The 24,056-nt window shown below is 51.4% G+C and overlaps 2 protein-coding genes across 5 annotated transcripts in view; one reads left to right on the top strand and one right to left on the bottom strand.

The window, feature by feature from the left end:
• Window positions 1-633: 633 nt before the first annotated feature.
• Hapln3 (hyaluronan and proteoglycan link protein 3) lies at window positions 634-18,704 on the top strand. Of its 4 annotated transcripts, none has more exons than XM_036185432.1 (5): window positions 634-704; window positions 8,747-8,928; window positions 12,110-12,478; window positions 16,771-17,073; window positions 17,884-18,704. In XM_036185432.1, exons 2-5 carry the CDS (start codon window positions 8,805-8,807, stop codon window positions 18,165-18,167), a joined length of 1,080 nt encoding a protein of 359 aa, XP_036041325.1. In that variant the 5' UTR covers window positions 634-704; window positions 8,747-8,804; the 3' UTR covers window positions 18,168-18,704. The 4 variants fall into 4 exon arrangements, with proteins under 4 accessions (XP_036041325.1, XP_036041307.1, XP_036041317.1 ...); XM_036185414.1 differs by lacking the exon at window positions 634-704 and adding an exon at window positions 720-950; XM_036185424.1 differs by lacking the exon at window positions 634-704 and adding an exon at window positions 720-965.
• Window positions 18,705-20,250: 1,546 nt separating this feature from the next.
• Window positions 20,251-24,056, bottom strand: part of Acan (aggrecan) — a 60,191-nt gene continuing 56,385 nt past the window's right edge. The window contains exons 14-17 of the mRNA XM_036175619.1: window positions 23,439-23,521; window positions 22,626-22,770; window positions 21,590-21,772; window positions 20,251-21,172 (exon numbers count right to left, since the gene is read on the bottom strand). Of these exons, the coding sequence (XP_036031512.1) occupies window positions 21,096-21,172; window positions 21,590-21,772; window positions 22,626-22,770; window positions 23,439-23,521 (488 nt within the window). The 3' untranslated portion in view covers window positions 20,251-21,095. The remainder of the gene's footprint in view (window positions 21,173-21,589; window positions 21,773-22,625; window positions 22,771-23,438; window positions 23,522-24,056) is intronic.

Below are 24,056 nucleotides of genomic sequence, written 5' to 3'. Positions count from 1 at the left end.
CATCCCTAACCTGCAGGGGAACCTTCACAGCCCCTCTGCCTCTATGCCTGGTATTTATTTTAGAGGGAACTTAGTCCACAGAAGCTGTGTGTTGGGTTGTCTCTGGGTGGGATGGACGCGCGCGCGCGTGCGCACACACACACACACACACACACACACACACACACGCAGGGAGGAGGGGGTCAGGGCTATCTAGAGGTGTGTTTAGGAAAGCTTGGGCTCCTGACCCTGTGGCCTTTCTTTTAGACCCGGCTGAAGGACCTTCTTAGGTTTCTCTCTTGAGGAAACAACTAGGCCATGCAGGCCAGGGCCTGCTACTTTTAGACAGGAAAGAAAACACCCTGTCCAAACAGAAGCATCCTGAGGAATTGGCTGCCTGTGGGACAGATGTCAGGAGCCCTGCAAGAGGAATACCCCATCCTATCCTTGCTCACCCCCAACCCAGGACCTCCTTGGGGCAGGTCTATGTGTGTGGCTAGCCCTCTCTGTGTGTCCGACCTCCAGCAGAAGGTTGTCACCCCCTCAGCTCTCTGCAGGAAGCAGGCACACATTAAGTACTGCTCTTGAACCATGTGGGGCAGTCATAGCCCACCCGCAGAGTGCTGCACCTCCCACTTCTACAAACACTTCTCTGCCGCCTCCCTTTGAATTCTTCCCCCGACATTTGAGTCTCCAGTCACAACTCTGTCAGCCTGCAGCTCCAGGTTTGGGTCTGCACTCCAACCCTAACAATTGCTTCTCCCCGGGGGGGCTAGGCCTTGGGGAGGGAAAGCGACTGTGTACCTTTAAGGGGTTGGTCCGCCGGGAGCGCGAGGTTTGTTGAAAGCTGCTGCTTTTCGGGCCATTCAAGATCCCAGATTCTTCTGCTACTTCAGATCTGGACAGCTTGTGGCCTCAGCGTGTCGCAGTGGTCCCAAGCATTTGAGTCATCCAAGAGCCTGCTGAGGACGGTACACGTGACTCGGGTTGGCTGCTTGCATGCAAGTTTCTCCCATCTCACCTAGGGAACCCCGAGGTTGCCGGGAAGGGAAAGCTGGGGATAGGAGACAGGGAACGGGGGGGGGGGGGGGGGGGGGGGGCAGAGGTAACTGGAGACTGAGGAGCTCATTTGTCATATGATCAGCTGTACAGGCTGACTTGGGTGCGACCCTTTTGGGAGCTACCAAGAGAGCGAGCCCTGGGCATACTGTTCCAGACATACGTGGGATGCAGCGGGAGCCACCAGAGACCCTGGCAGGAGGAGGGAATGGGAACTGAGAGCATCCTGCGTGGGGATGGACTGAGGATGCGTGCCTTTTAGTCTACTCTGAACACTTGGAGACAAACGCAGGCTTGTTCTGGCGAGCACCTGGAGCGCCCGCCCTAGGGACAAAAGTGCACCCGGGCAAACCCTGGGTGCGAGCTGGCCTCTCCCAGGGAAGAGACCAGGAAGGAGAGGCGCAGGTGCTTGGACCCAGCCCTACCCCCAGCTCGTTGGGTGGTCACCGGCTGCCTGCGATCCTGTTTGGTAAAGGGCCGCCTGCGCTGACCAGGGAATGCCTCTGTCCTGTGAGAGAGGGGTGACTGCTCCAGGCACCCTGCCTTCCCTCCAGAGACTTGCCTAGAAGTGCCGGTGGAAAACGCCCCTCTATTGCCTTGGCCAAAACCTGGCGGGTGATGGTGGCAGAATTTCAAAGGCTTGATAAAGCCTAATTGTAACCTGGACTGATGTCACATCCCTTCCTGAACTAGCCTGGTTTTTCTGGGGGGCAATCCTGCCCTCTACTGGTGTCTAGGGGGCTAATACTTATCAATGGCTCACTTGCCGGGTGACTATGGTAGAGGTGATGGATTCGTTAATTTTGTTCTCCTTGGACCCTTCTTGGCCATCGGTGCTCGGGAAAGGCAGAGGATTGGTGATCAAGAGCTCAAGTTTCCTCTAAGTCTCAGATATTAGCCAGAGATAAATAAAGTCTTGGGTTGTTTACTCTTCCTCAACTGTGAAGAGAGCCCAGGGTGACTGTTTTTCTCCTGGTTGCTGAGAGAGGAGAAAGATTACCTGCTGCTAACAGCAGTCACAGCTGCTGACGTTTGTTTGAGGGTTTGTCTCATCAGACAGTGCTCTGGAAGTGTGGACCCTTTTATGAACGAAGAGATGGAGACTCCGGGCATTTGTTCAGGGACAGACTGGTTGGAGATGGAGAGTCAGAAGAGAATCCAAGCAGCCAGTCTTGGTGGTGCTGCAGTCTTAAGGGGCTGATGGCTGATGGTAGGTAGGATGGCTGGAACCGAGGTGTGTTAGTGACAGAGAGGCTTAACCATTGCTTCTGACTCCCACCCAGGCTTCTGCTCTGTGGTTAACTGTAGTTAGAGTTTTCCTGCCTGGCCCAGTCAGGACAAATCTCTCTTACCCGCCAGTCCCATAGTCACTCAGACCCAACCAAGAAAGCACACAGAAACTTACATTGTTTACAAACTGTATGGCTGTGGCAGGCTGCTTGTTATCTACTTCTTCTCTCTTAAATTAACCCATTTCTGTTAGTCTATACTTTGCCACATGGCTTGTGGCTTACCGGTGTCTTTACATGTTGCTTTTCATGGCGGCGGCTGGCAGTGACTCTCTCAGCCCTCTACTTCCCAGAATTCTCTTCTCTCTTGTCCCGCCTATACTTCCTGCCTGGCCACTGGCCAATCAGAACTTTATTTACACAGAGCGATATCCACAGCAGTTAACCTTAGCATTTTGGGGCCACCTTTGTCTTCAGCCTCTAAGTTTCAGTCTGCCCAGAAGGTGGAGGGCTTGTGTTCCAAGAGGCCAGCTGACTTGCCCGGGGTCACCCAGAAGGTGGCAGAGCCTGGGCTCAAAGCCGGCAAGTCTAACTTGAATCTTTGGGTTTTATGAATTCTCCCGTCGCATGGTTGTTGGACACTGGGCGTATCTTCTCTTGCTAACTTTTATTTGTCCTGTTGCCCCCCTGGTGGAATGCTACACACCTGCAGGACTGACATCACACCCTCCACTTGCATAGTGCTAATAAAGTCGGACTTAAAGGGATTTGGGTGCTCAGGGCAGCTGAGGTCAGAGGAACCCGGGGAGAGGCTGGTTTTGTGTTTGATGTGCAAGGGTTTTGATGATGCACACTTGTTGGAGGTCAGAAGTCTCCCAGAGCCACCCTTTGAAGACTAAATCAGATTCATGCCATGCCTTTTCTGATGATTCTTCATGCCTTCCTTCTTAAAAAGTCCAAGGGACTATGTGACAGGGCCTCTGGTCACCACATGGACATTGCTTCCCGATACCCCTGGGGCTCCAGCCCCTTTGGCCTCTGAACTCTTTCTGCTGTTAGCTCTCTCTGCAGGGCTCTTCCCCCTGGAGTCTCGAGGCTCCCATCTTCTCAAAAGTCTTCCTGACCTAGGGTCAAGGAACACCCTTGACTCAGATTGTGGCTCAGTTGGTAGAGAGCTTGTCCAGCATTCAAGAAAGCCCTGGGTTTCATCCCAGGCACCCTGTAAACTGGGCACAGTGGCACAGACCTGTAGTCTCAGCACTTGGGAGGTAGAAGTAGGAAATTCAAGTTCACCCTCAGTGACATGAAGAGTTCAAAGCCACCCAGGGCTACACGAGACCCTCCTTTGAATGTAAATAGATAAGTAAGCACCCATCTCCCTGTTGCATCCCCTCCTATCATTTACAATCACATCTGTGTCTCCATCACCTTTGTTAGATGGTGAAGCCCAGGAATACTCTGCTTTGAGTCCCTGTTGCCTAGAACTCTGCCTAGCTTGTGATGGAAGCATGGGGAATATTTGTTGAGAAAATGAGGTCAGATCTCAGCTCTTCATCTCCCTGAGGGCAATGGTAGACCTTCGTCTTTGCACTACTGAGCCCCCATTTTCTTGTCTGTGCAATGCAGATGATGCTTTTGACACTGGTGTGTGTAACTGTAGCCAGGAAGGTGCACAGCCAGTTGGAGGAACAGGTCCTAATCCACATCAGCTAAAGAGAATCCTACCCCCGTCATTTCCTGGCTGGGTGGCTGCTGGGTAGTTGTGTCTCTGATTTCTGTTCACTTGTGGATTAAATGGAGAGAAGGAAATTCTCCTTGCCAATTATGACGTGGGGGCCTCTTGGGAGGGCTGGGGGAGGTGCTAGATGTAGGAGTTCATTTAAAAATTCAGGAGCTCATCTGGGGCCCAGGTTGGAGATTGTGAGTGTTGCCAGGATCTCTGAGGCTGGGAAAGCCAGCCTTGGGAACTCACACTCTGTGGTGTTGGAGGGGATTGCAGGTGTTTGTGAGCTGTGGCTGCCTTCTCCATGACTGAAGGAATGAAGAGGTGCAAGGCCAGTGTAACGGGGAATCAAGTTGATTTGGCAGCAGTTTACCCAGTACCTGAGCAGACACTCACGGACTGATTTCTAATCGCTGAGGAGCAGTTTGTTGTGTGAATTCAGATGAAGGCTGACAGCAAGAGCCTATATCATTCAGCATTTGCACAGGTGTACCTCACCATCCAGACTCTTGTGGGTCACTGTCCAGAGCTCAGGAAACAAACTGACAGGGGTGTTTCAGAATCCTTGCTAAGCCAAAGTCCCAAATCAACTTTCAGCATCACAGCTCAAGGATACTGGGTGAGGGTAGTGGACCCATGTGACGGGCTTAAGAGAATCTAGCACCTGAAGCCTTCTACTAAAACCAGGAAAAAGATGAAGAAATGCTGCCGGGCGGTGGTGGCGCACGCCTGTAACCCCAGCACTCGGGGGGGGGGGGGGCAGAGGCGGGTGGATCTCTGTGAGTTCAAGGCCAGCCTGGTCTACAAAGCAAGTTCCAGGACAGCCTCCAAAGCTACAGAGAAACCCTGTCTAAAAAAAAAAAAAAAAGTGATGATGAAATGCCAAGACAGTCCTGAGTTATAAAAACAAAATCTAGAAGAGGGGGAATCCAATCTAGGGCATCGGCATGTCAGGCAAGTGGTCTATCATGGAATAATATCCCAACCCTGGCCATATGTCTCACTTTGGCAAACTTGGCTCTTCTTCTCCCCACACACTCCCTTCTTTTTAGACAGCTATTTCTTTTAGGTGTATGAGTGTTTTGCTTGCTTGTATCTTTGTGTACCACATGTGCCAGAAGAAGGTGTTGGATTCCTTGGAACTGGAGTTACAGATAGTTGTAAGCCACCACTTGGGTGCTGGAAACAGAACTGGCTTCCAGCAATGTTAGTGCACTACAAGAAATTCCATCAACAACGAGGAAGCATTTGCCCCCACAGCAGGAGGACCTGCCCTCTGTCCCTGAGTCGGCAGAGAACTTGTGATACTGTGTGGTTTTTGCTTTGCTTTGTCTCTCCAGACCAAGTCTAGTGTAGTCCAGGATTGCCTGAAACTAGCTATGTGTCATGTAGCTGAGGATGACCTTGAACACTTGACTGGAGGATCAGATATCCTCCACCTCCCATTATAGGCATGAATCTTCATTCCTGGCCTTACTTGTTTTTAAAGACAGGCTTTCTCTGTGTAGTCCGGGCTGGAATTACAGGTGTGTGGCATCAGGTAGTGTGTGTGGGTAGTTGTGACCAGGGCTGCTTTTGCTCCCTTTAGCACGGGGGTGGGGGTGGGGTGTGTGTGTGTGTGTGTGTGTGTGCCGAAGTCTCATGTTTTGAGCAGTCACTCTATTTTCCTCTAACCTTGTAATTTTTTAGTGTATAATTTTGCAACAATGCACATTTTTTTTTTTTTTTTTTTTTTTTTTAGGATACAAAGAACACCCAGGGAGCACTGTTCCCAGGGAGCACCAGGGAGCACCGGTCCCAGCTGAACTGCTCTAAGACACCAGAAGCCTTTCCACTCAGAAAGGCCTCTGGGTCAGCAGTGGGGTGGCCCTGGGTCACCCAGTTCTGTCTGTATCTACAAGCGTCTGACGCTTCAGCCTTGTTTCCTCTTGGTTTCCAACTGGAGTCTGACGGGAGGAAAAGGAAACAACGTTTAGGGAGAGCTCTACAGCAGGCGCTCGTGAACCCCCACAGTCTTCTCACCGCATTTAGCATGGTGACTCCAGGCTTTGGAGCTGGAGTGGGTTCAAATTCTGACTGACACGTCCTAGCTCTGACACGTCCTCGCTGGATGACCTTGGGCAGTCTTTGCATTGGTTTTCTCCTTTGTAAAGCAGGAATCCCGGGCTGGGGACATAGCTCAGTTGGCAGACCACTTGCTTAGCATGCATGAGGCCCTAGATCTATCCCCCAGCATTCCTGTGATCAAGACCAGCCTGGGATAGAGGTGATCTTGTCTCAAAAACACATTAAATAAACAAATAAGGACAGTAATACCCTCACCTGGAGAGCTGTAGTGAGGACTCAGTGTGATAGTGCGTGCTCATGACAGTCTGTTGAGGACTCGGTGTTGATAGTGCGTGCTCATGACAGTCTGTTGCTCTTGCTGTTATTCTAGCACCTGGTGTGCATTAGTTACTCTCTTGAGACAGTGACCAATACCTGACAAGAAACAGCGTGAAGAAGGAAGGGACTGGCTCCCAGTTTGTGGGGATACAGTCCACCATGGTGAGGATGACATGCTGGTAAAGCGACTGGGACCATGGAAGCGTGATGTAGCTGGTCATCACTCCGGCAGGCAGGAAGTAGACAGATGTGGATGGAACTAGGGTGGGTCTACAGCCCATAAGGCCTCATGCTCCACAGTCCCACTCCCTCCATCTCAGACTGCTGCAGGCTGCAGGACATAGATTCTTTTCATCAAAGATTAATTATCAGCTGGTTGTAGATTCTTCCTGGACACTGGGAGGGGACTGTCGAGGGGCTGGATCCCCGTAGTCCTCGATATAAGACCAGTGCAAGTGTGTCTCACCTTTTGACATTGAGATACACATGCACAGGGCCAGAGAGAGGGCTCAGCACCCAAGAGCACTTTCCGTCCTTCCAGAGTTCCCGAGTTCCTCCCTCCATCCCTCCTCCCTCCTCCCTGGCTCCCTCCCTCCCCCTTCCTTTCTCTCTCTCCTCTTCCCTCTCCTCCCCTCCCCTCTCTCTCTTTCCCCTGTTTCCTCTGGTCTTGTACACAGACATTCTCACAAGGCCATATGTTTGCAATCAATGTGGCAATTGTGTGTTTTGCTTTGTCACAAATGACACCCTGAGCATCCTCCCACAGTCCTCTGCCGTAATCATACAGTTCTATTTGCAAAGGAAGGCCTGTGGGCACTCTGGTCTTGCTGCACTGAAGCCTGCCTCCAGAAGGGTGTTTCTAAGATGAGAGTCTGGCCCCTGAACTTATCTACTTGAAGCTTTCATCTGCAATTATCAGGATAGAGAGTAGGCATCCAGCCTCACCTCCTCCCAAGGCATTCATTCAGACAGAGTCCCTGCTGACCACTCACTCCCTCCTTCTCCCACATCGGTCAGAGGCTGGGCAGGAAGCAGAGTTTGCTCCAGATGGTTGCACCAAGGAGATTTTAATCAAGGGATCTCTTCTAGAGAGTAATGATAGGGGTAGAACAGGGGACTAGGAGAGAGGACTAGGAGGTGGTTGGGAGGATGTGATCACTGCAGTGGGGAGGGGGCGGGGGAGATATACTGTCCTCATCTCCATCTTGCTTCCCACTGATTAAATTCAGCTGGAAGTCGAAGGCTGGGGAGGGGGGCAGGACAAGTGACCCACAGGGGTGGATACCTGGTGACAGTGGACCTGGGGAGTGCATGGGAACAAATGGAGAGCATCCCTCATGCCTGTCCCTGGCCTCTGCACCTTGTGATGCCCTGTGCCCTGCCAGCACCAGCCTGTCCTTTCCGCCCTGAAAATTGCTGGGCTCCAATGTTCCTTTGGATGTTTCCATCTTTAGACAGGGCCTGGTGTAACCCAGGCTGGCCTTAAACTCTGTATGTGATCTAGGATGGCCTCAAACACTTGATCCTCCTGCTTCCACCTCCCCAGTGCTGGGATTATAGTTGTGCACAAATATCATGTTTTGGAGCCATTCCCAGGTGGTAGGCACTCAGGATGCAGCTGACCCATGGGCTGTAGTCTGTTCATTTTGTTTTTAAAATGTACTAAAAGATCATACTTTGATTGCTAAGACTTTTTGAGGTAGAGGCAGGAAGATCAAGAGTTCAAGACCATCCTCTATGGCAAGCTCACTACCTGAAACCCTCTTTAAAACAACACCCCTCCCAACTCAATTCTTCCTAGAATATTTATATATGCACGCGCGAACACACACACACACACACACACTGAAGTGCACGTGTTCAGGTTAGACAAAATTATGCAGTTGGCTCTCTTCAATCTCCCAGAAACAGATGGGGTTGTCAGATCTGCGCAGGCGGCATCTTTACCCATGGAGCCATCTTACCCCTCAAATGCTTTGTGACCTCGATCTAGTCTTAAAAACAAATGTCACACTGTCAAAGCCCTCCCCACACAGACGTTTCTGTGTTGAAACACAATTTTCTGGTGTGGACTTACTAAACATGAACTCCGCCCTGGAATGTTCTGTTCCAGTCTCCTCTGTTTTCCTTAAAAGGTACTGTTCACAACCTTTGAAATTCAAACTGTTCTTGTGTGTTTATAGTCCACGGATGCAGTGGACACCTCTTCTAGCTTGTTCTAGCTGCCTGCTGCACTCCGAGGACAGCACCTGGTGCACAGAGATGTTCTGTGATGCACCGTTGAGGGAGCTTGTGAGAGGATGGGTATAGAGGAGTACCAGACCCCCGTGGTGACGCTTCTGTAATTGGCTTGTTTTCTTTATCTCTGCAGTTGCCCTTGGGCCCAGCCTCGTCCAAGACACCTTGGCACTGCCACCATCCTGGCCAGGATGGGCCTGCTGTTCCTTGTCTGGCTGTTGCCACTTTCCTGCGTCTTGGGACTGCCATTCTACAACGGCTTCTACTATTCCACTGGCCTGCATAGCAGGGCCCTGGGCAATGGCTACGGGGAAGGTGGGTGGCTCCTAGGCCTGTCCCCGGGCTCCTGCTGTGATAGGCAGGGTTCAGGCTGGGATGGAGCCGGCAGGATCTTCCCTGGCTGGGCCTCCAAGGGTGGATCAGCCTTGCTTCTCAGATGAGAAGAGATGGTTTAGATACTCTGAATTTGCTGGTACCAGAGACACGGGACCAAGTTCTCTTGGGGTGGCCCTTGTTCCTAGAACAGCTAGTTCTTTAAGATCCAGCCCAAGTGCCACCACCGCTGGTCTTCCCTGCAGAAGGGACTTTGGAGTCAGAGAGGTGTGAGTCTGAATCTCAGCGGTACCTCTTTCCAGCTGGGTGGCCTTGGGCAGGGGACTTTTGAGATGGCAGTCACTGTGTCCCTGCAGTGAGTTCTACCTCACCAACCTGGTTCTGTTGCTTAGGGAGTTCTGTCATTTGAACTCCTGTCTTGGCCAGGATAGCTGGGTCTTTTGGAGGAACCCTGGTGGACAGTTGGCCCAGACTGTGAAAAAGAGGGTGTGCTCTGCTCTCTCTGGAGGCCACTGTGGAATGAAGGGGACTCGGGAACACTTGAGACAGGACACTCACTGTAGCCGTCTTGTCCCTGGTGAAGTTCTTAGTGCCTGTCTGTCATAGCAGCTAGCACTTACAATTTTTTTTTTTTTTTTTTGTGAGACAGTCTCATGCAGCCTGTGTGCTGTCAACAAACTTGACATATAACTGGGGATGGCCATGAACTTCTGATTCTGCTGACTCTGTCTCCCAAGTGCTGGGATTACAGGCACACCTTTACACCTGCTTTGTTTGTTTGTTTGTTCGGTTTTTCGAGACAGGGTTTCTCTGTGTAGTTTTGCCCCTTTCCTGGAACTCAATTTGTAGACCAGGCTGGTCTCGAACTCTCAGAAATCCGCCTGCCTCTGCCTCCCGAGTGCTGGCATGCGCCACCACTGCTCCGCCATACACCGGTTTTGATGCGCTGTTGGGGACTAAACCCAGGGCTTGTGCGTGTTACACAAGCCCTCTTCTAACTGAGCTACACCCCTAGCTTCCTATGCTGCTCTGGAAGTTTCTGTGCAGCTGAAGATAACTTTGAGGTCCTGCCTCTCCTGCCTCTACCTCCCAAGATCTGTGATCACAGGCAGGAACCACCACTCTTAGGTGTCAGTTAGCTTTTGGTGGAGAACAAATTGCCCCAAACACAGCTGCTTAACAGCACACTCATGAATGGAGCCCTGTGGCTCAACACTTCGGTGTGAGCTCTTGTTTCTTCTGGTCCTACAGCCTGCCTCTCTTGGGGGTAGGGGAGGGGGAGGGATGGGGGTGGGTGGGTCTATTTTCAGTTATCACCAGACCGTGCCGCAAAAAGAATTTTAGGACAGATCAGAGTTTATTGAGTAAGCGAACGGCTAAGATGAACTGAAGTGTGTCAGTGTGGGTGTTGGGAGAGCATCTCTGAGAGTCCCAGCAGTCGCTGTGTGTGGGATATGGGGACCATGAAGCCACCTAGTCTATAGCTGAGCCTAGATATTAGGGAAGGGACGTGCTGGTCTAGCTGCCTAACTCCTTGTCTAATCTATAAGGAGGGTTCTCTCACTGAGCACCTGCAGCTCGGGAAGGGATTGCTGTAGAGAAAATGTGGGTCACACGGAGACAAGGGGGCTGGAGTCGAGGCTTGGCTTATTATCACTTTTTAGAAATTGGTTCCCCCTTTTTCTTTATTTTTGAGGATTTCACATAGGTATACAATGAAATATGATCACATCTATTTCCTATTTTACTTCTCTAACTTTTCTATATCTCACAATGTCGCCCTCCCAACTTCATGGTTTTTTTTTTAATCTTTTTTTTTTTTTTTTTTTTTTTTTATACTGGTCTTAATGTATCTCCTTGGCTGGCTTGAAACATGCTATGCAAACCAGGCTGGCTTCCAACCACAGAGATTGGCCTGCCTCTGCCTCCTGAGTGCTGGGATTAAAGGTATATACGACTATGCCTGACCATTTTTTTAAAAATAATCCATTAAGTCTAGTTAACGCTACCCACATGTACACTTGTGCGGGGCCATCCACTGGAATTTTACCAGGGCCACATCCTCAACAGAAGATAATTCTCCTTCCCCCAGCAACCAGTAACTGCCAAGAGCTCCTTGGTAAGGGGTGGGGCCCGGAGACCATCTCCAGCATCTATGCCGGAATTCTGGCTGGCTTGATCTTGCACAGGTAACTACAGCCACTGTGAGTTCATGAGCGCAAAAGCCTTGGCATGTCCAGAAGACAGAACTCCTCCCCATCTGCTGCCTCTTACATTCTTTCCACCCCCCTCCTGTGATGTTCTTGGAGCCACAGGGGTCCTTGTAGGGCCGAACACCAAGTCTCTTATCCTCAGCTCTTTGATCTCATTAGCTATTCCAACACTCTCTCATTGGTGATGTTTCTCAGACAGGGGAGGTGTAGTTCTCCTGCAGTGACGCTGAGATGCCTTGTGCCAGTCAGGGACAGTCAGAGATCCAAAGCAGGAGAGCGAGGGACCCTGTCCTCCCTCGGGTCCCCTCTGTTTTCTAACTATCTCACCTCACGACTTGTAGAGGACCTGCTACTGGGTAGTGGATCACCTTGCAGGTGGTTGGTGTAGGATGACCCCAGCTGAGGAGGATGCACTCGGCTTTTCATGGTTTCTCGTGCTCTAGACAGGCAAGTCTGGGCTTGTGCACATGGTGACTGGCAATGAAATGTCCCTAGAGAAGGTGGGGTCAACAAGAGCTCCTGGGACCAAGCCTCGGAACAGGCACAGTGGGACAGTCACGTCCACCTTTTATTCAAACAGAAAGCAGGTGGCAAGGCTAGTACAAATTCAAGGAACTGATAGTACCTCTTTTTTTTTTTTTTTCTTTTTTCTTTTGAGAAGAGTTTCACTGCATGTAGCCCATGCTGGTCTCAAACTAATGTTAATCCTTCTGCCTCAGCCTTCCTACAGGTGTTTGCCACCACATACAGCTCAGTGGAAGTAGGCACAAAGTCACATTTGTGGAGGTAATGGGTATGTGGAGGAGGGGAGCAGCAGGCACTTGGCAGGGTGAGGGATAGTGGCTCTCTTTGCATCCTGCAACACATGAGTCCAGAGGAGCTTGGGATGAGGGTATGAATGGTCCTTGCAAGACCATTGCTGCATCTGTGCTCCATCTTGCTACCCCCAGGCCTATTCAATGGAGTGAAGTTGGTGGTGGAGACGACTGAGGAGTCTCTGTTCAGTCACCGGGGAGCCAGTGTGACCCTGCCCTGCCGCTACCACTATGAGCCAGCCCTGGCTTCCCCGAGACGCGTGCGCGTTAAGTGGTGGAAGCTGTCCGAGAATGGATCCCCAGAACGGGATGTGCTCGTGGCCATCGGGCAGAGGCACCGCTCCTTCGGGGACTACCAAGGGCGAGCACACCTGCGGCAGCACAAACCGCAAGAGGTGTCGCTGGAGCTTAGGGACCTGAGGCTGGAGGACTCTGGGCGCTACCGCTGCGAGGTCATTGACGGGCTGGAGGACGAGAGTGGCCTGGTAGAGCTGGAGCTTCGGGGTGAGGCCCTGACAGATGCCACTGGGACCCACGGGAGGGGAAGAGGACCCAGAGAAGGCCTAGACCTTTATACTTTACACAGATAAGCGCGTCTAAGTCTCTAAAAGGAAGTTATTGTAGTACCGTGGCTCTTGTTTTCCAGGTGAGGAGACAAAGAGAGATCTTATGTAAGGGCGTCTAGCTGACAGGTGGCAGAGGTGGTGTTTGAACCCAGGGAGCGACTTCCAAAGCCACTGCCTCCTTTTCCTTCTCATTCAGTCCTGTTCAGAAAGAGGGAAGTGGGAGCTGGCTCCACAGCTCACTGGACCCAGAACTGAGGTTCTTGTGGGGTTAGTCAGCAAGACAGATGAACAAGGTAGGGACTGGTGTAAGGGTCTGCTGAACCCAGACTCAAATGGTATGTAAAAGCAAAGAGCGTTTACTATTATTCAAGCATACAGGGTCGTCGTTCACCTGTACAAAATGGCGACGACCCCGAGAGGAGCGTGCAGGCTCCTTTAAGCACAGCGAAGGGGAGTTTCAGGGACAGTTAGGTCACCTCATACACGATTGGTTAAACAAACAGCAGTTACACTAGTAATCTCTTAACTGGCTGGGGTTTAGTCTTACCATGTTTGGACACACTTGCACAGGCTTGGGCAGGTCTGGATATGACTCAGAAGGGGGCTGCAGGATCTGTCCTTGAGATTTGAGGCTGATTTTGAGGCCCTGTGTTTATTCTCTTTCTTGTCCCTGAATGCAAGGGTATTATGGGTAAATGGTCCTTTGTTGGGAGAGACACCTGTTTTGCCCTTCTCAGAGAACTGAAACCTAAATTCGGTTTTGAGAATGGGAGAATTTAACCCCTTCATTGGTAGAGTGCTGTGGGATGTTCAAGTATGTCAAATGTGTTGCTCTGATTGGTTAAAATGGAACACTGATTGGCCAGTGGCCAGGCAGGAAGTGTGGGTGGGACAGGCAGAGAAGAGAAAGCTGGGAAGTAGAAGGCGGAGACAGAGACACTGGCAGCTGCCGCCATGACAAGGAAGATGTAAGGAAGATGAGCCACATGACAAAGTATAGATGAATAGAAATGGGCTGAATATAAGAGTAATATAAGCTAGAATATAAGCTAGACAATGGTAGGCCTTAGCTAATGGCCAAACAGTTTAAATAGTATAAGCATCTGTGTGTTTATTTTATAAGTGGGCTGTCTAACAGGGCTTGGAGGGGGCTGGAGAAAAGGTCTCCAACTACAGTAGAGCCTGGGGCACACTGCTGAACCCCATCCTGTGTAAAGAAAGCAATTGAATTAGGCTAGTTATGATGCCCATTCAGAATGCAGGCCTATTGCTGTTTGATTTTCATATTTATTCTAAGTATAAAATTTGTGTGCGTGCGTGCGTGCGTGCGTGCGTGCGTGCGTGCGTGCGTGTGTGTGTGTGTGTGTGTGTGTGTGTGTGTGTGGTGAGGGTGATAAGAACCCAGGGTCTTGGGCGTGCTAGGTAAATGGCCTATCACTGAGCTATATAACCAGCCGTTGGAATCTCTGGATTTTTACGTAAAAATATCCTATTATTTTTTAGGAAAAGACATAGTGCTGTCTGGATCAGCCAGATGCTACAAGCCAGGTCTCAGGTGGCTCCAGGTTGTGATCTCTTTGTTGTTCTGATTCCTTTGTGCCTTGGGTGGGCCAGCATGCCTTCATCTTTCTCCTCTAACTCCATCTTATCCCACTCCAACTTTGGCCCCTGAGCAGGACTCAGCCTTGGAGCCCAGGCTCTCTCAAGTACAGACAAGGGGATCATGGTGCAGCTAAAGGCAGTTCCTTTGTGACCTTCCTCTAGTAGTGACAGTGAACTTGGAGTCTGTAACTGCTCATTCTGAAGTCTGGGTTATCAGAGGGAAAGGTTATCAGGGTCAGCCTAGAGAGAAAGGAATCCTCAACACTTTCCTCATCCCTGGGGTTGCAAGGAATGGGAACTTAAGGTGGACCAGGCATTCCATCACCCCCCCTACCCCTGCCCTGTTGGGGCCCATGAGCTTCGCTGTTCCCTCAGCCTGGCCACAGGGTAATGTTTACTCATAATTCTGCTTCTAACCAGCACAAGCCAAAGAGGGCCTCCTCCTCGGCCCTTAGAGTTACCCCTGTTCCTTAAGGCATCATCCGACTTGCTGTGGATTGAAAGATGCTTACCATTTTTAGATTGGGCAGTTATCGAATGGTATCTCATGTGAATGAAGTCCTAGGTTCAAACCCAGCTTACAGCAAATGAAAATGAACCCTCAACTTTTTTATAAGGTAAAATTTCAAACACGCATGATAACATGGATTCTGTTTTTGCTTCTATTGTCCGAGACAGGATCTCACTCTGTAGGCCATGTTGGTCTTGAGCTCATGGTAATCCTCCTGTCTCAGTCTCTTGAGTGCTGAGATTGCAGGTGTGAACCACCATACCCTGCTAGAACAGTAACTTTTGAGGGGAATGTGTGGCCTTATCAGGATGGCCACTAGGAAGGAGGCCTCCTGCCCCAGGGTGCCCCCGGCCTTAGGACTCTTTTACTGAGGGGGTCTTCACCACCCTTCCTTCTGCAGTTTTTAGGGGTGTCTTTCTCTGTATCCCATGATGACCGTAAACTCATGGTAATTCTCAGTCTCAGTTTCCTGAGTCCTGGGATTTATAGGCGTAAGCCATCAGATTCAGCTTCTCTTGTTTCATCAAGACATTTCTGCATTTAGAAGCCATGCTTGATGGCTCATTCCTGTCATCCCAGTGCTTGGAAGGGTGAAGCAGGAGGATTGGAAGTTTGTGGCCAGCTTGGGTTACACAGCAAGACTCTGTCCTTGTCTTAGGGATTCCATTACTTTGATAAAACACCATGACAAAAAGCAAGCTGGGGAGGAAAGGGTTTATTCAGCTTCAACTTCCTCATCACTGTTCATCACCGAAGGAAGTCAGGACAGGAACTCACACAGGGCAGGATCCTGGAGGAAGGAGCTGATGTAGAGGCCATGGAGGGGTGCTGCTTACTGGCTTGCTCCTCATGGCTTGACCAGCCTGCTTTCTTATAGAACCCAGGACCACCAGCCTAGGGATAGCACCACCCGCCATGGGCTGGGCTCTACCCCATCAATTGCTAATTAAGAAAATGCCTTACAGGCCTTCATAGGACCCGATCTTATAGAGGCATTTTCTCAACTGAGGTTCTCCCCTCTCAGACTTCAGCTTGTGTCAAGTTGACATAAAACCATTGAGCACAGTTCTCCACCCCCTCCCCCCAAAAGGAATCTGCACACTAATGCACTAATGACACACACAGCTGGCCTTTCCTGTCTGTGGTCCCTCCTCTGCAGAGTAAACCAATTCGTAGGGGTGGATGAGATGGCTCAGTGGGTAATGGCACGTGTGGCCAAGCCTGGCAATTTGAGTTCAATTCCCGGGCCCCACATGGTGGAAGGAGAGGACTGATTGCCATAAGCTGTCTCTTGGCTTTCATGCACATACCCTGCCCTAATAAATAAACAAAAACAAAATAAATAATGCAATTAGAGAAATAAACCAACTCATAAATCAAAAGTAGGCACCTGTGCCCCAAATGCAGAAAGTTTCCAAACTCAAGCCTTGAGCTCACTGCAGGCCAAAGTACCACGCTGAACCAGGAGGATAAAGTGACGTGTGGGCATGTGTCGGGATCTTTAGCAGTCTACAGGTAAATTAAAATGTATTAGAGGATGTGCAGATAGATAGTGCCATTTTATATACTTAAAAGACGGTGTGTGTGTGTGTGTGTGTGTGTGTGTGTGTGTGTGTGTGTGTAAATGCCACCCCTGGAGCCTAGAGCATAACAGCATGGCCTCATCTTCTATCCTACTCTGTAGTCTGAGACATCACTTGATGGATTAATCATCTCACAAGCCAATATGTATTTTCTGGGAAATCTGCTAAGTTCTAGAAGGAAGGCGAGAGGCAGGGACACTTCCTTTGGATTTAGACCTTGGACAGCAGGTAGGAGATTTGGCTGAGCTACCTGAGGATGTGTGCAGAGGTGTCAGTATTTGTTTGTTTGTTTGTTTTTGTTTTTGTTTTTTAGAGTCAGGGTTGCTCTGTGTAGCTTTGGAGCCTGTCCTGGATCTCCCTCTGTAGCCCAGGCTGGCCTCAAACTCAGAGAGATCTGCCTGCCTCTGCCTCCCGAGTGCTGGGATTAAAGGCACCAGCAGTCTTACGTGTTTTGGAGGCGGCGTGCATCCCAGTGGAGGTGGGAAGCTCTGGCTTCCCCCTTCTGACCCCTCTGAGCCCGTCCTTCCTTTCTAGGCGTGGTTTTTCCATACCAGCCCCGTGAAGGACGCTACCAGCTCAACTTCCACGAGGCCCAACAGGCCTGCCAGGAGCAGGACGCGGTGGTGGCTTCCTTTGAGCAGCTCTTCCGTGCCTGGGAGGAAGGCCTGGACTGGTGCAATGCCGGCTGGCTGCAGGACGCCTCTGTGCAGTACCCAATAACGCTGCCCCGGCAGCCCTGCGGAGGCCTGGGCCTGGCGCCTGGTGTTCGCAGCTTTGGCCAGCGCCACCACCGCCTGCACCGCTATGACGTGTTCTGCTTCGCGGCTGCCCTCAAGGGTGAGAGGAACGCGGGCCGCACAGGTCATCTGGAACCTGAGGGAGGGCCTCCTTATCTGTGAAGCTTCCAGAACCCTCTGCTCTTCTCTGCCTGCCTCTTGGCCCAAGGTCTGAAGCGTTGGCAGTTCTGGAGGCAACGTCTGTACCAGTTCTCAGCATGTTACTCTTGATGTTCATGGCTGCCACTGGTTTTCATTCATGAGACATCTGAGTGTCTAGCATGTATTGGGCTGTGAGTCAGCACAGACAAACCATGCCTTTCCCCACACACCGGCCTTATTATTCATTGAAAGATAAATGAAAACAGAAATATGTTCGGTACCATAGCAAAAATACTTAGAAGTGTCTGGCAGGGCTGGGATGTAGCTCGGTTGGTCGAGTTCTTGCCTAGCGTGTATACAAGGCATGGGTCCCTTGAACTGGGCACTGTAGTGTATTCTCAGTACTTGGGAGGTGGAGGCAGGAAGATCAAAAGTTCAAGTTTAAGGTCATCCTCAGCTACCTAAAGAAGTGCCTGCTGGTGTGTAGAAGGTTCTCACATAGGAGATGGGTGTAGGAAGTGCTCAGTAAACTGTGGGTGAGAGACTAGTCTAGTCTCGGTGGGTGCTCACTCAGAAGGCAGCTGGGGAGTATAGAAATGACCAGAGCATCCCTAGTCCTGGGGCAGGTGTGGTGGTGGGGTGAGGCTCGGAAAGGTGCCCCCCTCAAAGTGTCCAACACAGACTCCCATAGGGCAATTCCTCCTTGCCTGTGGCAGGCCCTACTCCCCACCCCACATGTACAGCACTCACCTGACCCGCTTTCCCACAGGGTGGGTGTACTACCTGGAGCACCCGGAGAAGCTGACCCTGCTGGAGGCCAAGGAGGCCTGTCTGGAAGACGGCGCACAGATATCTACGGTGGGCCAGCTCTTTGCTGCTTGGAAGTTCCGTGGCCTGGATCGCTGTGATGCTGGCTGGCTGGCCGACGGAAGTGCCCGCTACCCCATAGTTCACCCCCGTCCCAACTGCGGGCCCCCTGAGTCTGGCGTACGGACATTCGGTTTCCCAGACCCACGTACCCGCTATGGCGCCTACTGTTACCGCCTGCTCTAGCAGGGTGGCCAGCTAGCTAGCTGTGCATCCTCCTGCTCCCTGACTTCCTGGGTCAACTTCCTGACACAAGGGTCCACCTTGTCTCTTGTGGGTTGGGGCGTTGCTTGTGTTGTTTCTATACGTCCTAACTTGAACATTTTAAAAAGGTATTATTATTATTTTGTTTTATAGACCCAACTCTCAGTTCTCTTGGCATCCCTCTCTGGGGCGTTTGAGGTCCATTGGGTTTTAAAAGGCTCTGTCGTGTTCCGGTACAGCTGGCATCCCTAACCTAAGGAAACTGGTGCCACGCATGAGCAGGGGCTGCAGCTAGCCCCCTCTCCTTGGCTTAGAGGAGGCAGAAGGATGAGCGTTGACTCTTTTTTAATTTCTGCACAGGGTCCTTAGACTTGTGGGTGAGGGCTTAAGGAAGTCCCGCATCATCTCCTGGTTCCTGAGTCGGAGTATCCTTCCCATGTTCCCTGCTCGGGAGTGACCCTCTGGGTGTGTGTACCTTCTATGGCCAATAAATGGTGCTATGATTCCCTTCCTTCCCTTCCCGGCGGCCTCTGTGTCTGACCCTTTGTCTCCTTCAGCCTCAGGGACTAGATCTCATCCCGGGGTATGTGTGGGGTCACTTCCGTCCTCTGTCTTCCTGGGCTGCCCCTGTCTGGTTTTGATCTTGTCTATCTTACAGCATATTCTGCCTCAGGTGCTGGCCCAGCTTCTGGGGGGTCTGGCTCCCATCTTCACCATCTGCACCCCATCATGGCCCATTTTTTGAGGGGCTCAGGAGAAAGAAGAGTAGGGGGTGCCTTCCAAAGGGTCTCAGAGACTGAGGATCTATGGATTGTCTTTCTTCTTCACCCCAACAATGCTTTGGGGAACCAGACATGTATTTCACCCAGGTGTCCCCTGGTGCTTGACAATCAGATGTTTAGTCAGTTTTTCTTTTTCTTTTCTTTTCTAAGTGTATGCGTGTGCGTGTGCGTGTGCGTGTGCGTGTGCGTGTGTGTGTGTGTGTGTGTGTGTGTGTGTGTGTGCATGTGGTGCAGGTGCCTGCAAAGGCCAGACATTGGATCCCCTGGCATTAGACTTGTGGGTTATTGTGAACCACCTGACATGAGTTCTCTTCAATAGCAGCAAGCCCTCTTAACCCCTGAGCCATCTCTCCAGCCCCTCAGTTCAGTTTTTTTTGGGGGTGAAGGGAGAGGGATTGAGACAGTCTCACATAACCCAAGTTGGTCTTGAACTTTCTATATAATTGAGGATGGCCTTGAACTCCAGTCCTCTTGCCTTCCCAGTGCTGGGGCTAGAGATGTGCACCATCACACCTGACTAGCAGTCTGGGAATTTGTTAGAAATCTAAGTTCCTCAGCCTCACTCCAGTTTTACTGCATCAGAAACTTGGGGTGTGTTATCACAGCCCTTCAGGGGATATATCACCCCATTTTGGTAGTGGAGATCGAACCCACGGCCTTGTGCATGCTAGTCATGCACGCTCCCACCGAGCTATATCTCCAACCCTCTTTTACCTTTTATTGTGAGACAAGGTTTCACCAAGTTTCTTAAGCTGTCTCGGCCACTCAAGCAGCTGTGATCATAGGCTATGCCCCCAAGCCTGGTACACCGGAGTGTCTCTTGAATAATTATTTTGTTGTTATGTTGAGACAGGGTCTTACCATGTGGCCCAGGCTGGCCTTGAACTTTCAGCACTTCTATCTCAGCCCCCTGAGTGCACCAGCATACCTCCTCCCAAGTTTCCAGGGTGCCCACTTGCAAACCTGCACTCCCAACCACTGAATGACACAGGTGGGCAGGTACACTCAGGCATATGTAGCACAAATAGGTCACACATGTCCACACATCCATGCTGTATTCACACGCACACAGGGGCAGAGGGTCCATCAAACATAGTGTCACTCAGGTCAGGAATGAGGTGAACAGATGTGACTGAACACACAGGACTTGCACCATTTTGGGGTCATTTAGCATCAAAGCATGACTCTGTGGAGGTCCCAGATCATGGTCCCCTTTTGCTTAAATGAGAAATAAAATAAACTTAAAAAAAAAAAAAGGAAAGGAAATAGATCTCTTCCAATGTCTTTATTATTATAATTATAATCTTTAGTTTTCAAAAAATATAAATAGGTGCACGGAACACTGGTGCCTGCACCGTCCCGGGATGGAGAGAGGGAAGGGGACGGCAGCGGAGCACCCCTGGGGAGGAAGTGCCCCTACCCAGTCCAGCCGAGGAATGGTACCTGCTAGGGTGGTCGACCCCGGTGAGAGGTCATGAGAAGAGGGGCCCGGGGTGGGGAGGGAAGGCAACCTCATTGCCCCTTGGCCAGCCTGTCCCCTGCCCCAGGCTCCTTCCCTCATAGATGGCACAGACCCAGGTTCCTTTTGTCCAACACGGGAAGCTGTCGCCAGTCTCTTCTGAGTCCTTCGTGCTCTGAGGCCCCCCTCCCCCCTCCCCTGTCCTGTCTCCTTCCAGCCCCTCTTCCTGCCTCCCTAGCTTTCCCTGGGGGTGAAATAACCGACCACTGCAATGCTCTTAGGTAAAGACAGGAAAGAAAAAAAATAATAATCTTCTTTATTTAATTTAACCCCTTCCTTCTCACCCTGTCCCTGCACTGGTCCCTGGAAAGGCACGGTGGGAGATCAAAGAAGCGTCTCTAAACTCAGTCCGCGGGTCACAGGAAATTTGCTTTGGCGTTTTTTTTTTTTCCGGTGGTGGAGGTGGTGGGGAGAGGATGAACTAGATGGAGTTGGGGTGATGTGAGGAGTTGGGACACACAGAATGTGGGGTATTTTTCCTTCTTTAATGGATTCCTTATAGGACAACAAGCGACAGGAAGACACCATCTGGTGGGATGCACGGTCAGCCTGGCTGGCCGCTGGGCTCAGCATCCTGGGGGCATGTTGTCGTGTCCGTGGAAGCTTCTCTCAGTGGGCCATGCTGGGACGGCTCCTCTGTGTGGCTCTCAAGCTCCGCTTCTGTAGCCTTCGCTTGTAGGTGGTGGCTGCAGTCAAGGGGGTGGGGTGGAAGATAAACAGTGAGTGAGGAAGAAGCAGGGCCAAGCATGGACTGTCCCCATCCTTCCCCTGTCACGAGTGCCCTCCCTGTGGACTGTGAGCCTAGCAAGGCAGCCTGAAGCTCTTCCCATTCTACTTCTCTGGGACGGATTTTTTCATCGAACTTCTTTAGGCTCAGGAGACAGACACGGCTTTCTTAGCTCCTTTCAGGGAACAGGCACCTTCCACATATATTTTATGGTGCAACTCCTTAATACCTTCCCTACCTGGCTTAACCCTTATGGTGGCACGGAGTCTGCAGGGCGGTATCAACTACCACTATGCTCTGGGGGAAAAGGAGGAGGCTCTGTTGGTGGAATCTGACTCTGTGCCAGGTGAGGGGCCAGGGGGGGGACAATGCTCACGGTCTGTGCAGGTGATTCGAGGTTCTTCCCAGTGCCCACTGGGCTGGCACCGGATGGTGGGCACGTGGCGCTGGACAAAGCCCTCGGTACACTGGTACCGTACCAGGGAGCTGATCTCATATCGGTCCTTCTTCTGCCCGAGGGTCCTGGCATGCTCCACCACTGGGGGCTCTCCACAGGCCACTGAGGGACAAATGCCTTTTAGGAAGGGGTCTCATGAAGTTTTCTGTGATGGCCCATATAGGCAGAGGCAAGGTTAGCCCACAGCCCAAGGCATGATGAGAAAGGGATCAGGCTGTGCTTCCCAGGGCTGAGCCTGGACTGTGGGATGGAGGTGGGGGTGGGGAGGAAGATGCAGGGCTAAGAATCTTAAGACACTCAGTTCTAACATCTGGATTCCTCGGTGGCACTGGGAGGCAGGAAGGGAATATAAAGATGGCCTTGAACGATGGCAAGATGATAAAAAGGGGGATTGAGATGGGGAAAGAGGACAGTCTGCTGAGACACCTGTGGCTTCTTTATGTAAACGTACAAAGCCAGGGAAATGACGCCCAAAGGAGGCCTAGGGATACAGGCCATGCATAGGAGCAGGAGGCTGCTGGGTCCTTTAAACATTGTGATACCCATGGCCTATAGCTGAAGAATCCAGGGCTGGCAGCTCTGGTTCTGTGACTAGCTGTTTTTGGAACCCTGAAGAAAGGGTGAGTCCACCCAGGGGCCCTTATGGGTGGCTTCCTGTTGCTGGCATCTGAGAGACCGTGGTATGCATGGAGTTGAGGATCCTACCCTCTAGCCCATGACTTTCAGCCTCCCTTTCTTCCTGTGAATGGTTCCCAGGAGTCTTGGCTCTGTGATGCTGGTGCCCGGAGAGACCCTCACATCAGCACCTGTGAGCTTCCTGAGGATACTCCCATAGCCCCCGGTAGTTAGGAGACAAGAGAACCCCCCACCCCCCACTCAGATCCCTCAGCAAATGGCTCCCTTGCAGCTGAAGGGCTTACTCCCCTCCCTGGACCTCCTCCCTCGTCCTTCTTACCCGTGCCCTTTTTGCACGTGAAGGGCAGCTGGTAATTGCAGGGCACATCATTCCATTCGCCCTGCTCATGCCAGATCATCACTACGCAGTCCTCTCCAGTGGCAAAGAAGTTGTCCGGTTGGTTGGGACGCCACTTCTCAAATTGCTGTGGGCAGGAGAAGCAAAATGTTAAGAGCCAGGCTGAAGCAGTGTGGCTTGGCCTGACCCCCACTTCCTTCCCAATCAGTACCCGCCCCCCCCAGCTTCTTTTTCCTTTCACCCAGCATCTGGGTTGGAAGGCAGCAGCAAAGGCTGCTGGGACTCTGATCTGATCAGGGTCATCCTAGATGCTACAGATCCCAGGTTAGGGAGCTGGTTACACAGCCTGACTCTGGTCCTTTTTAGGAGCTCATAATCCTCAAGGATTCATTCCCTGGTGGGGAATCCCCAGTCTGCTCGTTTCTGACCTATAAGGCCCTTCTCACTGGCCTGTAGCTGACTGCCCATTCTGTCCATTTGATCTCTGTGTTTTATCGCTTGGGTAGACACTAGTCCTTTGCACATGAGGAAACTCTCAAATGTCATAGATCCTTCATGGTAGCTTGCTGTCATTTTTTTTTTTTCATTTCCTGCTGGCTCCTTATCCCATCTTATGCCTTCCCTCATGAAGTCCATCCAGCCCCAGGCTGGTCTCCAGAGGCCAAGAGGAAAGAAACGCAATCCCTTCCTACAGAGTTCCTGCCTGTCAGGCTTCTGCTCAGTGAATTTGCATGAGACTTGAATGCATGCTGTTCGGAGGGGTCTTTACCCCACTTCTTAGCTCTGGCAACTTACCAGGGAGTGTCCATCAGACCAGCGGAAGTCCCCTTCGATGGTCCTGTCATTCAGACCTATCCACTGGTAGTCTTGAGCATTTTCTGGAAAGGGAAGATAGGTTTGCCCCTGATGTTGGGTGCCCTGGGCTGTCTGGGGACTGGAACTTGTGGAAAGAAGGGTGTGTTGGGAGGAAGCAAGTAGCTCCTAGGCACCTGCCACTGTCTTCTGAGGACCTTGTAAGGCTCTCAGGCCATGCATGTTTGTGGTGTATGTTGGAACACTTCCTCAGGCTGGCATAGGCAGGTTACAGTTACAGGGTTCGCCTGGGCTATCTCTGTCTGGCAGGGCCTGTCCTGGGTCAGCTGGGGCTGCTGGTCCCAGTGATCTGTATCTTCTCTGAGGGAACTGTGGGAGCATTCTTCCAGCTCCCTGCCCCACAGTGTACCCAGTCTGTGCCCCCTTTTCCCCCTCCCTCCCTCCCTCCCTCCCTCCCTCCCTCCCTCCCTCCCTCCCTTGTTCCCCTTCCCTTCCTACAGTGCTGGACCTTGTGCACACAAGGCAAGGCAAGCGCTGCCCACTGAGCTACAACCTCACTCCCCAGTCTGTTCATTTCTGACCCATAAGGCCTTCGCTCTC

Source organism: Onychomys torridus, chromosome 1 (assembly GCF_903995425.1).
Source record: "Onychomys torridus chromosome 1, mOncTor1.1, whole genome shotgun sequence".
Lineage (NCBI taxonomy): Eukaryota > Metazoa > Chordata > Mammalia > Rodentia > Cricetidae > Onychomys > Onychomys torridus.
This window is presented reverse-complemented; position numbering and strand designations above follow the sequence as displayed.

Coding starts and splice junctions, on each gene's coding strand:
- Hapln3 (XM_036185432.1), top strand. CDS start 8,805: ATGGGCCTGCTGTTCCTTGTCTGGCTGTTGCCACTTTCCTGCGTCTTG. Junction 12,479..16,770: donor GGTAGAGCTGGAGCTTCGGG/GTGAGGCCCTGA, acceptor CTTCCTTTCTAG/GCGTGGTTTTTCCATACCAG. Junction 17,074..17,883: donor CTTCGCGGCTGCCCTCAAGG/GTGAGAGGAACG, acceptor GCTTTCCCACAG/GGTGGGTGTACTACCTGGAG.